The following is a 16,682-nucleotide window of genomic DNA, read 5'->3' on the forward strand; positions in this document are numbered from 1 at the left end:
CTCACTCTGTTCTAAATCACACCTTTAATGCTAGGTAGAGGGGACACTTTCTTAGATTATAAAAATGGAATTGATTCACTGGAGAGAAAAAAACAAAAAACCAGTAAGTAAATACATTTGGGGCTTATGTTAAAACATCTCAGAGCCAGTTTCAAGGAAGGGGTGTGCTGACCGAATTTAATTATAATGCCCTTCGGATGCAAAACTAAGGCAAAACACTAGAAGCCAGGTCTAATGGAGAAAGAAAGGAAACGATGAGCACTCTGATTTCATATTAGCTCTGGCCCAGGCTGAAATCCACATGGGGAGGCATGAAGTGGCCCTTCTCCATTTGTGCTGGGGCGGGTTACACAGGTTGTCAAATGCCCCCCTCCAAAGTGACCGACAATGGTCTGGCACTCCCAAAGCAGTGCTGGGGATCCTCAGGCTTCCCAATGTACATGTGGGTTTTTAAAGTGCATCAAGTATTAAACACAGGATAAGGGAGAGTCTCCGTGGTAAGATGAGGATGGCCTCCCGCCGTAAACACATTAAAAGAGGAGGTGACGTGAACTCAGACGTAAAAATGCCTGGGAGCCTAGTGGGGTGTGATGGACAGAAAACAAGGCATTTTCAGTACGGGAAAATATCCTGAGTACCAGTGCCTAAGAGCAAAAAAAAAAATGCAAGAGGAGACAGGAAGAAAGCAGAGCTCTTAGGTGGAGTGGCAGACAGGACCCTGGCCAGGTTGGCGGGCAGGCAATCACAAAGAAAGCAATTTCAATCAGCAGCCAGCGCAGGTCTGCCTGGGGCTCATCTACAAAAAAACATCATTTCTCCAAAGACCAAAGTAGGAACCCCTAGCAGCAGTTCAGTGCAGATCAGAAGGGTGAAAGCTGATTAGACTACAAAAAGTCCAGAGGGTCAGTGCCATAACTCATGCCCAGCAGGGCTTTGGTGTAGACTGAAGGAAATAAACCAGTCAAAACTACCTTGCAGATCTATTCTGTTCAGCGTATGCAGAGCTAGCCTGCATAGTGATTGATGTATTTGAACTGGGAGGTTTCACATTAAAAAAAAAAAAAAAAAAAGAAAGATTTCTGCCTTCGCTTAAGAACTGCAAAATCTGGCCCCAAGTCCCCTATATGGTCATTGTATAAATATTTATTGAGCATGTACTCTGTGCCAAGCACTATTCTAGGCCCTCAGGATACAAGGATTTGGGGGAGCAAAATCCTTGATGTCATGGAGTTTACAGTCTAGTGGGGAACCCACCGATAAATAATTAAATGTGCCAGGTGGTGGTAAACGCCATCAAGAAAAGCAAAGCCAAGTGAGAGGAGCAAGAGTGACTAGAGAGAGCTCTTAGATGTATGGCAGTCGGGGCAGGTCTCCTGGCTCCTTTTCATACCCGGCATGGTCTCTACTTGGCCACAGTCCCCACTACTCTCTATTGTGACTCTTTACTCATTTGTGTCATGGGCCCCGTAGTTAATCCGTCCATAGAAGCTTCCAACTCTGACTACCCAGGAGCCAGGAGACAAAGGAGATTTGGGGAGACCAATGGCATGGACAAGTAAGAGCAAATTTAATTTAAAGAGATAAGGCAAGGGGGTACTCTGTAAGAGGGACCAACACCCCAAGCCAAAGTGATGGAGGGCAGCTCCTCAGTCACTGGCCTGGAAAGTGATGGTAAAACACAGCCCTTGAGACCTGAATAGGTGTGCAGAAGGGGCTCAAGATGCCCCTGGGGGACCCCCAGATCTCCTTCCCCTTACAGAGCAGAAGGCTGAGGAGCCCAGGGGGCAGAAGATCAGAGACTAAGTTGAGGCAAGATCGCAGGTTGCAGTGACCAAGGGCTGGGTCCTGAAAGCCAGGAACAAATCCCCAGGCCACATAGCCATCCTGTGGGACCTCTAGATGAGACAGAGCAGGAGGTGAGATGGTAAACCGAGTGCAAAGTGGAGAGGGTCCCACCCCAGGGAACAGGGAGGAGGAGGGGAACAGGAGACTCATGCCATTCCCTAAGCCCACGAGAAACCCCAACTGTCACTTTATAAGGTGACTGTGAAGGGAGAGGGACACAGTGGGGAGCAAACTGTGCCTCTGTGCAGTGCAGACCCAATGAACTTCTGTAGGCTGGAGAGGGATCGCACAGCCCAACATCAGCAAGAACAGCCCAGAAGGCCAGAGAGAAGCGACAGGAACTGACAGAGCCAAGAGAAAGTGTCTGAAAGAAAGTGGCGTCCAGGAAGGGCTTATAAAACGGCCCACACTGCTGCAACCGAGACCATGCTTGTTTCGATTCTTCAAGTCAGTGTAGCCTCTTAGAATAAAGAAGACATCCGTCCTTTGTCCAGTGAGCAGGTGGTGCCAGGACTAGGCTCTAATGGGAGGAGGAGAGAGCAGAGGAGGGAAAAGGAGGGCCCATGTTTCTGTTCCCTGGGTGATGGGAACCGAAGGTGCACGCCTGTGAACACAGCCCCCCGTGCCCCTGTAGGGGCTTCTAATAAATGTCTGAGGCTGAGCCAAACTTCACAGAGGCCTCATGCTTCCTGCTCCTGCACAAGCCTGTCTCCACCTCAGCTCTTTCCTCTCGGTGAGGGGCCTCAGCACCCAGCACCGTCAGGCTCCCCGTAGCCTTGGGGACCCAGATATTGCATCACCAGTGCTCCATCCAGTGCACTGTCTGCAGATGGCCCCCGGCCTCCTTTAGTTATGCTCTTTAACCAGCCACATATGCTGGACCCGGTCGCTGAGGTGCAGGTAGCACTGTGTCCCTAATAAGTCAGAGAGCGCAAGAGGAGCCCAAGATTCATAGCCTGTCTTTGATGGAGAAATCACCCGTAGGCCCTGGGGTGAGGTCTGTGAAGTGGCAACCTAAGCAGTGGGCGGTGCCCTGAGCTGGTAGGCACGGGGAGTCAGGCCCTAACGGTGGGGGTCCTGTTGGGTCTGTGGAATCTGTTAAAATGACTAGCCAATGAAAACGAAGAACAGAAGTACTTCAGCAAGCACCCGTCTGTGTAGGAATCAGCCATTCTCTGAGACTTGGTTTTCAGACCTAAACCTTAGGCTGCTCAGCCAAGATGGCACTCAAGGAGCAACCTCCTGGCATGGCCTGGCAACACTCACCGCCTCCTTATAAGGTTAATAACGTCCAAGGCAAGTTAATAACTTCCCTTTGGCAGTGTAGGGAAGTCAAGATCTGATCTCAGAATAATGTTTTGAAATGCATAAAATTTAAAAATAGGGCTATAAAAAATTATATTGGAATAGTTACCAAAATATGTTTTTAAAAAAAAATGTAATAAAGTCTGTGCTTGTTTATTAATGTTCCATATAAAAGATTTGGAGTGGAGCCTAATAAACAGCATAATTAGGAGGTAGTGATGAGTAGAAGTGGTGTTTTGAGATATTTGCAACAATTGTAATAGGATAGGAAAACAACCTGTGATTTTCATTACTGTGCTTCATTGCCTACATTCATGCTGAAAGGAAATAAATCAGCGAGGGTTAGTGTAACTGAAGATACAACAGTAGAATTCTTTCATGCTCTTAAACAATGCTTGGAACCCACTGGCTCAAATTCACACTAAAATGTAAATGGTTGTCCTGTGCCCTTTCCTCTGAGTAAATGACAGTGGTGATAGTGGGACCACAAATGAAGGCACCTAGCACTAGGAATCAGATAGAGGGGGGAAATATTCCACAAAGTAGGGGAGCCACCCCAAGGAGAATCACATCCTGATAGCAAAAGCAAACTTGCTCCATGTTACAGAAGCCTGGGTGGCAAAGAACTGTCGTCTGCAGTTTTTCTGCTTCCTGGAGGTCTGACCCTATGCCTGCCAGAATCAAAGAGTGGGTTTGGCCCTTTAAGTTCACTGAAGCGGCCCCTGATTGTTCATTAAAAGTAACCGTTTGGTCCCAGTGAATTGATTTACTTTGTCCCAGGCCTTGAAGGAAGCTATAGATCAAAGGTTCTAGAAGAGCGCTTTTAAAGATGCTGACAGCAGTGCTGAGAGCAGTACGTGCACTGGCCCCCGTTCCAGGAGGGCAGTCCCCTCTCGGTGGGGGTGCGCTGACTCACGGAGGAAAATCAACGTGCCGGAGGCATCAGAGAAGGCACCTGAATTTCGGTCCTCATTGTTAATTCTTTGTCTTTAGAGACACGTGAAACAGGCCAGTCATTTTCTTTTCAAAACAAGAATACAGAATATAAAACTCTATTCAGGAAATACAACAAAGATGAGAAAGACATCAAGTCTATAGAGGTGAAGAGAAAAATCAGGTCAAGAGAGAAAGGAGGGTAGACAAGATAAGCACAGAGCACAAAACGCACAGATATATAAGACCAAGAGGGAAAACTAGGCGGGGAAGGCCAGATACAGAGAGAGAAACCCCAACACCCAGCACACCTTCAAAGGAAAGCTTATCTCACTACTAATCCTGCTCAGCATGGAAAATAAACCACCACCAGAACAAAAGTTTAGATAAACATTGTAGCACTTGTTATTCAGAAAGCGTTCTCATTTCTGTCTAAATTCTGGAAGTCTCTGTTCCTCATTTGTTAAAAGAAGAAACTCTGCTGCTCCCTACTCTTGAAAACAGCGTCAAAACTCACTTTTCAGAGACCAAGGTCTTCTGGTTCGTAGAGTAACACCCCTTCCTGTGGCTTTGGGGCCCATTTATGCCTGAAGCCATTTCTAGTCCTGTTGCATTTTCACAACCAAAGGCATAACGGATGCCTTGTCTCAACGTTCCCTGGCAGGTGGACCAACTGCACAGGCACGACTCACTGTGCAGCGTGCACACAGCCAGAAATGTGTACTTCGTGGATTAGAGAGTCTATTTCACTGGCCACAGAGGCCTCGAGTAGTTTGGGGACATGCATGAGCCAATGTGCAAGGAAGAGACAGGCTGTGCTGCAACCGCAGCAGAGAGACCAGCAAGGTCTCTGCAGTTCCCTGAGTGATGTGCCAACCCTGAGCACACGTGGGAGATGGACACCCACAGGTGTGTCCCACAGGGAGCGTCCTCCAGGGAGTCACACATTTACAACTGACTCCATCACAATACGACGTGGCCCTGAGATTGCTCCCACTCCAGTGGGACGCTGCGTGTGTGGTGGCCCTTGTCAGGCCTGGGGAGGCTGGCTCCACCGAGAAGACAGAGCATGGAGAGGCTGGGGTTCCAGGGGGACACCCCTCCTCAGAGAGCAAGGGTGAAGAGACCCAGGCATGGGGACCCAGGGAATGCTTTGGTTTGGGGGCTGTTTCATCAAAAGACACCCATTTAATTATTTGTGTGGCGGCCAAACCACTGCCCTTCTGCAGAGACGGAACCGCCCAACAAAAAGTCATATTCCACACAGAGAAGTACTGGGGCCACCAAACCCTTAGCACTACAGACTTCCCCGCCTTTATTTTCTTACAATGATGCCTCCGAAGAAAGCCAGCACTCTACGAAAGCTGGACTCTACATCAGCACAAACTCTGATGGGAGCCGAGAGGCCGACATGTTCAGGGTGAAGTCCTGGTTTAGCAAGAACGGTAAGGAGGAAGGGAGAAGGGACGCACGCCATGACTGAAGCGGCCACGTGTCAGCCCAGCAGACAAATACCCTCGATGTCCAATAGGATGTGAGGAGAAGGGCGTGCTCAGCAACATTTCTTATAATTGTGGGAAGACAACTCGTGTCTGTCAGTGTCACTTGGAAACAAGATAAATCCACCGTGGCACATCACGCAATGGAGCACAGGACTTTGGATGGTTAAAAAAATGAACAAAGCTCTTTATACTGATATGGAAATATCACCAAGATATTTTATGACATAAAATGAAATTTAAAAAAAAGATATTTTATGAAATAATAGCAAATAATGGCAAAGTACCATTCTATGCAAGAAAGGGACAAACATTAGACTATGTATTTAGACGGGCTCGAATGTGCATAAAGAAACCCTGAAAAGATTTTTTAAACAGTGGTTGCTGGGCAGTGAGGGATGGAGTAGATTTTCACTGTAAACTTTCAGTTCACTTAATTTTTGGACGGTGTGTATTCAGACTAATAATACAATCGTAACACAAAACTATGGGAGAAAAGACATCATTTTCATTATATAGATCATCTGTTAAAAAAAATAATAATAACACTTTTTAAACCTAGATTGGGCCCCACTCGGCTGTGTTGGACTCTGAAAAGCCAACGAAGCATTGAACAAACATTAGTCCATATCATTTAACAGGTGCACCGTGGCACTGCCTTGTTCTTGGGTGAGGAATCTCACCTCGTAATCTCCTCAATCCACCATTGCCAGGGCCAGCCCTGGCTCAAATCTCACAGGCACAGGGGTTATGGTGACGCAGCCCCTGGCCTCCACCCTTGCACCAAGAGGCACCCACTTTTTTACATGTCAGGGGCTATCAGATCAACAGGCCCTGAGCCCCCTACCAAGCAGCTGGCCCCTTCAGGAAGTTAGACTTCCTCTCTGCTCATTAAAAACCACCACCTCAGTGGTGGTCCTGACCCAAAGTGGCCTCCATGGTGAGGCCCCATTGACCCTGCGGTGAGTTGGATTCTGAGCATTGGTGTGGGTTCATTTCCTGCACTTCCAGCCACCGGCTCCATCCATCAGCAGCACACAGTCACCACGGTAACGCTCAGGCCTCTTTCTGCCAACCCTGTTTTCTCCTTGCTTAAAACTAGTCAAAGGGAGATCTATCGCTCTAAGTCAATCAATTAAAAGGCACTCATTAAATACCTTTTCCAAAGTTAAAACATCTCTCTAACAAGAAGCCGCTAAAAGCGTAAGATTGGAAGTTGTGTTTCCCTGAGACACATGCTACATTAGGTGAAACATTTAGCGGGAAGTGAAAGGCACGCCACCCTTACGCAGAACAGGAAAGGTCAGAACGCCTCCCCTCTGTGACCCTAACACAAAGGCTTAGGCCAGGAGGCTGAGGTTTTCCGGAAATAGGGCACACATTTGTGTGTGGCACCCCAAATCATTCTCACTGCTTTAGAGCCACATGAGCTCTGGTTAAGGGGATGTTTGCTACACTCATGAAAGGAGAGAACACTGGAGGCATTTCAAATGAAATACCCTGTGATTTTCAAAATCGTATAGATTTCCAGCAGACTGAGGAAAATGGGTTTTCCTGGCTGAAAAAAGGAGAAAAGGACGGAAAGGAACCTCCTGAAAGATAAAGGTTATCGGGGCCATAAAGATGCTGAGATTTTGTTTGTTTTGCTGGTTTTCACCAGGTAGGATTTTTCTCCTCATTGTTTTCATTTCCAGTTCTGTAGTTTGCAGCTGTCACTGGATGGCAATTTGGAAGCCCAGCAAATTCAACTGAGGGCCATGCTGTCCCCTTGAATATCATGGTCTCCAACTCAACACAGAAGCCATGTGGCCCTGGGATCAGGAGGGCCCAGGAACTCAACAACACTAATATGCTTTCGAGGAGAACCTCAATTACTGATGCTGGAGGCTAGAACTTAGAAAACAAAATTTTAAAAAGTACTTTTACTTTTTAAAAAAGTTTGCACTGTACCTGATGTGGAGAGAATAGGAAAGGAAGGTTCTTAATCCCAGGATTCTGGTCCTGTGAAAGAAAGCTTGGCTAGGAAGATGGGATTCTTGTTTTCTGACTAATGATAAAAGCACCTATTATGACAGCTCATAATTGTCCAGACCTGGCCGTTTTATAGGGCGAATCATATCCATTTAAAGGTAGCTACCGTCCGTCAAGTCTCACGGCTAATCTGATGTTACTCATTACACACACACACCCGCCCTCTCCCAAAGTAAACAGGACTCTCCCCAGTTACTCACCTAGACCACCCTGGCAAATGTCTGTGCGCGTGGCTCCACCAATGATAAACTGAGGGCTGGGACACAGTTCCTGAAAGCAATTTGGGACACGACGCAAGTCAGAAGATGCCCAGGGATGGTGGCAGCCAGGGTAAAGTAGACTTAGAATCATCGAAGTCAGACCTGGAAGTTACCTAGGAGATCATGCATCGCTCATAACTCATGTTATTGCTGAAAACTCTGCGCTCTGCGCTCCCTTACTCTCCCTGGACTTTTTCTTCACCTCTCAAGTACCCCTTCTCAATCTCCGTCAAGGGCTCCTCTGCTCTGCTCACCCCTAAGAATCAGGGAACCCTTGGGCTGGGTCCCCACCCTTCTGCAGCGATCCCATTTCATGCAGCAATAATCTGCTCTAAGCATTCTCTCTGGTGACATCACCCAATTCTGTGGCTTCAGCTCCTAACTATGGAATATGCAAACCAAAACCACAATGAGATGTCACCTCACACCCATTCGGATGGCCGCTATCAAAAAACAGAAAATAACAAATGTTGGCAAGAATGTGGAGAAACCGGAAGCACTGTGCCGTGTCGCTGGGGACGTAAAATGGTACAGTGGCTATGGAAAACAATATGGAGGTTCCCCAAAAAATTGAAACTATAATTGTTGTCTGATCTGGCAATTAAACTTCTGGGTATATAACCCAAAGAATTGAAAGCCAGGTCTCAAAGAGATATTTGTACACCCATATTCACAGAGGCATGCTTCACAATAGCACAAAGATGGAAGTAACCTAAGTGCCTATTGATGGATGAATGGATGAAAAAAAAATACATCGTACATGCACACAGTGGAATATTATTCAGACTTGAAATGGAAGGAAGTCTTGACACATGCTACAGCATGAATGAACCTGGAGGATGTTATGCTAAATGAAGTAAGCCAGACACAAAAGAACAAATACTGTATGATTTCACGTATATAAGGTACCTAGAGTAAATTTTGTTATGTGTATCTTACCACAATTTAAGGAAGAAAGGAGGGAAGGACGGAAAAATGTAGAGAGGGGGAGGGGAGGGCAGGGAAGAAAGCAGCAAGTGAACTCATTATGCACCTCATTTCTGAACACCCCAACCTTCTTCCAGGCCCCTGAGAGGTCTCTTGGGAGAAAGCAATGAAGCATTTAGAAACAGACTGATTTTCCCAGGTTCCACGGCACATCCCAGAAAGAGACAGAATCAGGGTCGTTACCATCTCACAAGTCTAATAATCTGTAAGATTTTAGAGGGTGAAACTGTGTCCTATGATATACTGTGTGGTGTGTGAGCACGGCCTGGCCAAAAGCAGCTGTGTGATCATTCTTCGTTGATGCGGGAGAATGGAGAGGGTAAATTTTGACAAGCATTTATTTATTCATCTGAAAACCCTGAACCATGGGAGTACTTCAGCTCCACATTAATCAGGTTCTACTACCTCATCCTCTGCATTTTATTGTATTTTGTTGTCAGGCACAAATCAGCACATCCCGTCTAAAAATGACCGTATTTACATGGACAGTGAGACCGGGTGAAGACGCTGTTTGGGAGAGAACAGGCAATGTGGTTGGAGAGGGAAGGGCTTTAAGAATTTCAAAGGAAAGAGAAGAAGAACTAGGCAAAGGTTAACTAATACCATGTTTCCCCCAAAATAAGACCTAACCGGAAAATAAGCCCTAGTGTGATTTTTCAGGATGATATCCCCTGAACAGAAGCCCTAATGTGTCTTTTGGAGCAAAAATTAATATAAGACCCGGTCTTATTTTCAGAGAAACGTGGTACCTGACTTTGGTCACAAAGTGAACTCTTCTTCCCCCATTTCCATCCCCTCCCCGCCCCAAGCCCCTTGGGATCCTTCAATCCCACTGGAATGGGACCTCCTCCCTGAAGTTTTCCCATCACCCAGTACTAACATCCCAGGCGCCCACACCAGGTTCATGCCTCTTTGAGTCCTTCCTTCATTCTGCCCAGGATGTCAGTCCTTCATTCACGTGTCTGTCTTCCCACAACCTCCCTCAGAGCTGAGACCACAACTCATTCTTTCAGTTCCTCCCCAACTGCCTTCCCAAATTGTGCCTGGCAATGCCTGGCACAAGACAGAGGCCTGGAAAGCGGCTGTCATGAAATGTGGCCATCAACTCTTGAGATTAGAATAGAAAACCATAATTCTCAACCTTTGATTTTGCCAACATCCCAAAGGAGCCCCATAGATCCAGAGGGGGGTAGAAAGATGGTCCAGGGTAGGCAGGAAGGAGATGGGCAGAGGAGTTATTCTCAGAGTGGGAACTGTTGTGCAAAACTGATGGGATGAAAACAAAGGGGTAAGGGAGCTAGCATTAAATGATGATTTGACCATTTCTAAAGAATTCTCTTCTCATCCTCCCTTTTCAACCACTGCCGAGAACATAGAGACAGTGACTTAATTCTCCCATCGTATCTAGAAGCCAAGGGCCAGAGTGTGTTCTCTTGTAAGTCTCTTGATGTGCCAGACACTGAACAGAGTACTTCATATGATTATCTCAATTCTCACAACTACTCTGTGTGGAGGGGGCTCCCATCCCCGAAGTTAAATCACTGACAAGGGTCATATGTAGGTCACAGGCCTAGGTTTCAGGAGGATGGTTCTGTATTCTCTGCCCCTAAATTTGGGTGGGACCAGTGACAGTATCTCGGAGCCCCTGAGTTCCATCTGCATTCACACACCCAGAGCCCCCACCTCTCCACTCACCAGCCCTGATGGGACCATTCATGACCTTGTAGCTTTCAGCAATAACATCACAACTGACCCCTTATCAATTATTACATCTAGCACTGATTTGTTCCTTGTATTCTGTGTCTGTTACATGCTGGACCCTATACCTGAGCTTTGTCTCTAGTCCTCATACCAACCGTGAAAAATGAGGTGCCAGTAGCACCATTTTACAGATGAGATAACTGAGGCTCACAGAGGTTATCTGTCCAAGGCCACATAGGCAGAGCCAGGATTCAAATCTAACTTGTCCAGTCCCAAATCCCAGGCATGCTCTTCCCTTTAATACCTTACCACCTCTGAAAATTTTTTTTAAAAGGAGAGATGTGTTCTGAAATATGGGGTACAGGAATTTAAGATACAAAGCCATGACTCCTCCTTCAGCTACTTCTGACCAGAAGTGAGGGCCCTCCATCCTGTATGACACTCAACAGCCAACCCATCTCCTTACCGGGGGTCGCTTCCAGACAATGCCTTGAGTCTGGGGCGAGCCTGGTCCAAGATCCTTGTAACCCAAGGCTGACGGGCACGCTGGGAACTCTGGGTCCTTAAATAAGACCCCTGAGTCCAAGCACTGCTGTCTCAGGATCTCGAAGTCCTGACCCAAGTACTTCACGGCTTTCTGGTTGGAGCCAAGCCCTTCGGCTGCTGCCCGCTGCTTGGAGATTCCGGCTGCTAGGGCTGCCATGCCGGAGGTGGGCTCCGTGGGGTAGACACGAAGGCAGGGCTGCTCTGTGCTCTCTGAGACCTGGCCCACGGGGAGAGGAGCTATAAGGCGGCATGGAGGGGAGGTGGAGCAGGTAAATATTTCACCTGCAGCCCTGCTCCGGAGGGAAGTGAGTCACAGCCAGAAGCAAATATGTACCCAAATATGCCCCACCTTCCCTGTCTGCCTTTCAGCAGACAATTTGGAGGCTGGGAACCTTCCAGAGCCCCTCCCAGGTCATTAACCTAAGAAATGCATTAGGATCCCAGCCGTCCTACCTCACTGCAAGACCCCTTGCCTCCCTCTGGGCCCATTGGCTGAGATGGGAAGGCCTGTCGTGCAGCTTGAGGTAAGGATGTACCAAGGAATCAGAGAAGTTCTGAGCAGGAGGAGAGCAAGGGGTGAGAGAGGTCTCCTTTCCTTCCAGAAATTTTGGTTCCATATCTGCTAGGAGGACAAAAATATCAGAAAGGGGTGCTTCACAGAGTGGATCAGAGTGAGCCCAACGGGCCATTGTTCCAACTATGAACGAGATTTTGACCTCTGACTGCCTAAGTTTCTATCCCACCTCCATCAGTAATTCGCTCTATTAAACAATAACATTTGGCAAGTTATTTTACCTGTCTTCCCCTTAATTTTCCCATCTGTAAAATGGAAGCTAATGGTAGGACCGACCTCACAAGGTTGCTTGGAAGAGCGATGAACTAGTATGTGTCATCTGCTTAGATCATTAACCTACATAAGGTACATAAGAAGCACTCACTAGTTGTCAGCTGTCATGATTCTGGGAACCAGGACCAGAAAGAGAAGGCCTGGGAAGCAGGGGTCTTGGGCTCCAGTCTCAGAAGTGGATTATGGGCTCCATGACCTTGGACTGATCCCTTTCTTCGGGGCTCCATTCTCCTAGGCCTGTTGTACCCTAAGAATGTAAACGTTGTCGGTGATTTTTGAGCTTTTGTGCATGGAGCAGGCTGGAAAACGGTCCCCCAAAAATATCAAGTCCTAGTCTCTGGAAAAAAGGATCTTTGTAGACACGATTAAGTTCGGGGTCTTGAAATGGAGAGATGGTCATGGCCCTACATGCAATCCCAGGTGTCCTCATAAGATGGGGGCTGAGGGAGATTTGACAACAGATTAAAAAAAAGGACATGGCGATGTGTCCACAGAAGCAGGGCCAGAGCGATGCCGCCACAGGCCAAGGAAGGCCAGAAGCCAGCAGAAGCTGGAAGAGGCCCCACTTGGGCCTCTGGGGGGGTGTGGCCTTGCCGACACCTTAGCTTCAGCCCAGGCACACTGATTTTGCGTTTCTGGCCTCGAAAAGTGTGAGAATATATTTCTATTGCTTTAAGCCACCAGGTGCGTGGCAATTTGTTGCCACAGCTACAGGAAACTAATACAGGGTGTCAAAATGCTGATTTCCTACGGCCCGAGCACTGCTCCCCACTCCTAAGAGCTCTGACTCAGTGGGTCTAAGGTAAGACCCAGGAGTCTGCAGCGTTTCAACTAGTGTCGCAGAGGTGACGCCAGTGCAGGGGTCCACACACCACGCTCTGAGAAGCCCTGGACCAGCTGGCCTCTGAAGCCCCATCTCTGACATTCTAAGGCCGTGCCCGTCTCTGTGGAAAGCACTTAGCTAAGTGGGTAGGTCTGGGCAAGCAGAAAGAAGGGTCTGATCCCCAGGCATCCAGGAGAAAACATGGTTTCTCAGGTTTCACCAGAAAGTCAAGGCCAAAGTGACTTTCAGAGGCTCAAACACGTATCAGAGGGACTTGGCTATCGCCCTGGCCCCTCTGGGGGCCCCACTTTCTTTTCCTCGGCATCACTTTCCCTTCATTCAACATCTGCCCCCCCAACCCCCACCACTAATAAGTTCCTCCAATGTTCACAGTTTCATTCTCACCAGCCCCCAAACTTGACCCTGAACTCACTTGGGTGGCCCCATCCTCCTTTAAAACCAGAACCACAACTCCATTCAATCAACACAGACTCCTCTTAAGCAGATTAGATTCCAGGAGAAATCAACAACTCTGTGGGAAAAGAAAGGAAATTTCTATTTTTACCTTTGAATCTACTGCCTGATTACCTAAGGCTTGTGATTGACACCCATAAGCAATCTCACTCTACCCAGAGTGGTCACTTCAAACACAAATCTGACCAAGTCACTCCTAAGCTTAAAACCCCCAATGGTTGCCCAGGGCTCTTAGGAGAAGAAGAGGGAGAGGGTTTACACAGGCTTTAAGACCCTAAGACACTGGCCCTTTCCGCCCTCTTCACCTCCTTTCCCATGCTCTCCTCTCTCTCTGCTCTCCACTACCTGGCTTTCTTTGGGGTCCTGGAATGTGGAGCTCTCTCCCATTTCAGGGTTTTGCACTTGCTGTGCCCTCTGCCAGAAATGCCCTCCTTTCCACTCCCACCCCTTGCTCAGCCAATCAGGCCGAGTGCCCCAAGGAAGGCTTTCTGGACCCCCCTCTACAAAGCCATCCCCTTCTTACCTGCTCTCAGAGCAACACCCTGCCCAGAAACCATTTAATGAACGCCCCTCCACGCCACCAGGCTCCGAGCTCCACAGGGACAGTGGTCAGTGTTTGTTTTGCTCATCTCTGTATTCCTAGAGCCTAGAAAGCTCTAGGTGCATAGTAGGGACTGAATAAATGTTTGTTGAATAAACAAACACCCACAGGTATGAGATGCCCACTGGTTGGATATGTGAACACCAGATAAAAGGGCCTGACACTGCCAGGTAGGGTCATTGGTTAATTGACAAGGATCTCATGGGATGTTTTCCCTGCCTCCATTTCTCCCATACACCTCCCCAGATACATTCCCCTGAGACTAAAATGAGCCAGCCCTTCCTCCATCCAATCTCAGAGTAAGCGCAGCTGGCAATCTTCCTTCTCCATGAGGGACTCCTCTGAGATTAGATCTCCTTCCCACCCCACCTGCCTCAATTACCTCCCTTGTCACATCCAGATGCTACACAAATAAACCCTCCCTCATCTAGGCAGACAGGTCTGAGCTGCTGCAAATAGAGCCCTCACTAACCGAGTCACCAGAAGCAAAGTGAATGGAGTCAGGAGCCGGCTCTGCTCCCCAAGTCCCCCCACCCCCAACCCTCTGAGCAGAGGCCAACGTCTCCCTGTCATCCAGCCGGGCACCCAGGAGGAAGCAGCCTACGCCTGCTGGCTCTGCCAACCTGGGCAGATGTCACCCCAGCCTCACAAGAGCCAATGCAGGCTCCCTTCCAGGAAGCCCAGGATCCATGACAAGGCTGCCGAGGCCGAGCAGAAACACGCCTAGTGACAGCTACCAGAAAGAACTCTCTGGCAAACAGGGCAGGTGAATGCAGCTCCCTTCTGTACTCCCAGCTGAGCTCTGTGCACAGGTGTCTTCTCCTTGGCTAGAAGGAAGGCTGCATTGTCCCCTCAGCACAGAAGATAAACCTTCCAAAGGCCCAAGGGCTCTCCTCAGACAATTACAGTTCGCAAGGCTTAGGGCCGTGCATAACTTTGGGAACGGGATAAGTGAAAGTGGGCAGCGGTTTCTCACACACCAGCCTTCCCATTCTGGAATTGTAAGGCAAGCAGGGGACACGTCCAATACCAGGAGTGTTGCAGTTTCTCACGCATTGCTGCTGGTGAGAAGGTAAAATGCAGCTGCCGCTTTGGAAAACAGTCTGGCAGCTCCTCAAAATGCTAAACAGAGTTACGTAGTCACTCCAAGTAACACTCCACTCTCTAAAAGAGAACTGGAAACACTAGGCCCCACCAAACCTCATACTCCAAAGCTTATAACAGCATTATTCATAATAGCCCCCAAGTGGAAACAACCCAAATATCTATCAATGAATGAAGAGATAAATAAAATGTGGTGTGGCCATACATACAGTGGAATGTTATTTGGTCATAAAAAGGAATGAAGCACTGACACACGCTACCACATGGATAAAGCCTGAAAACATGATGCCAAGGGAAAGAGCCAGCCACAAAAGACCGTATACTTTATGGTTCCAGTTATATGAAATGTCCAGAAGAGACAAATCCACAGAAACAAAAAGTCAAGTATTGGTTGCCAGAGATTGGGCAGAGAGGGGAATTGGGACTGAGTACAAATAGGTATGAGGTTTCCTTTGGGGGGAAATTTTTTGGAATTGGATAGTGGTGATGGTTGCACAACTGAGTGAATGTACTACAAATCACAGATGTGTATACTTTAAAATGGTGAGTTTTATAACGTGAATTATTTCTCAATCAAAAATGTAAAATTAAAAGAAAATAGTATTACAGAGAAGGCCTGCTATGATCCAAGCATTCATTAGTGGTCTCTAAGGAGTGGATCGGTTCCCCATCTGTCCAGGAGAGGAAGTGTCCCATCGTGCCAAAAGGAGCCGGAGCTGTAAGACGGAACCCTCTCTCACCAGCTCCAAGAAAACAGAAGGGCGGTGGGCCAGGTGTGTGGGTTCATCCTTCTCCAGGTGGGAACACCCTTCATGTTTTGGGACCACACACCAGCCAGGCCCTCATTCCTCGCAGGAAGGGGCCCAGTCATGCCCAGTTGGAAGGCCAGGTGAGATCGCGCCCCCCAGTGGCCAGCCCAGATCCTGCTGACCCAGTATAACCAAGGCGGTAAAAACTTCCGTTGGAAGAGAATGTCAGTCTTTGCAGCACTCTCAAGCCCGTGGCTGATTACAGACTCACAGCAAGTCTATGAGTAGGTTGCATTGTCAGACGAGCCCAACGCGACTCAAATAGCAAACTTGAGCCCACATCCTCTAATTTTAAATGTCACGTTCTTTCCATGACACAGGACCTGCACTGCCAACCAGAGGGAAGCTCTGATCGGGTCAATAGAGCATGAGGCATGATGCCTAAAAGGAGAAAGTTCATTGACTCGTTCTGCTCTCCCACCCACAAGCCCTTTCCAGGTCAACACTATGCTGGACAGGGGGAGACACTGGGTTGAAGGAGAAAAGGACAAATAAACACCATCCCTGCCTACAAGGAACTTCAATACCACGGGAAAGACAGAGCACCATTCAAAGAAAGACATGGTCAATTCTGAGGGGATGGATGACAAGGAAGGCTTCATGGAGGAGGTGGCATTCCAGTTGGATAACAGACCTGAAGAATAAGGGACCTGCAGGATGATGAGGGCAGTGAGAAAAGGGCATTTGCGACTCGAGGAGCAGCAGGAGTAATGGCCGAAGGAATATTTATGATCCAGAGTGGCTGGAGTGAAGGATGAGGCAATGGACATGTAGGGGCTTCGAGCGTAGAAGTTTTCTCTATAGTTAAGCTGCAGTCGCTGTAAACCAGGCGAGAATTGATGACAGTCTAAATAGGGTAGCAATGGTGGGACTGGACAGGGGGGAGACAGAGCCCTTCCCTGTGTCTCTCTTGGAGG

At 48.1% G+C, this 16,682-nt stretch overlaps 1 protein-coding gene across 1 annotated transcript in view; it reads right to left on the bottom strand.

The window, feature by feature from the left end:
• Positions 1 to 11,264, bottom strand: part of CAPN8 (calpain 8) — a gene marked incomplete at both ends in the record, with an annotated part of 45,333 nt that extends 34,069 nt beyond the window's left edge. The window contains 2 exons of the mRNA XM_081039180.1: positions 7,814 to 7,883; positions 11,028 to 11,264. Coding sequence (XP_080895306.1) covers positions 7,814 to 7,883; positions 11,028 to 11,264 — 307 coding nt within the window. The remainder of the gene's footprint in view (positions 1 to 7,813; positions 7,884 to 11,027) is intronic.
• Between the last annotated feature and the right edge of the window lie 5,418 nt (positions 11,265 to 16,682).

Source organism: Rhinolophus hipposideros, assembly GCF_964194185.1.
Source record: "Rhinolophus hipposideros genome assembly, chromosome: 26".
NCBI lineage: Eukaryota > Metazoa > Chordata > Mammalia > Chiroptera > Rhinolophidae > Rhinolophus > Rhinolophus hipposideros.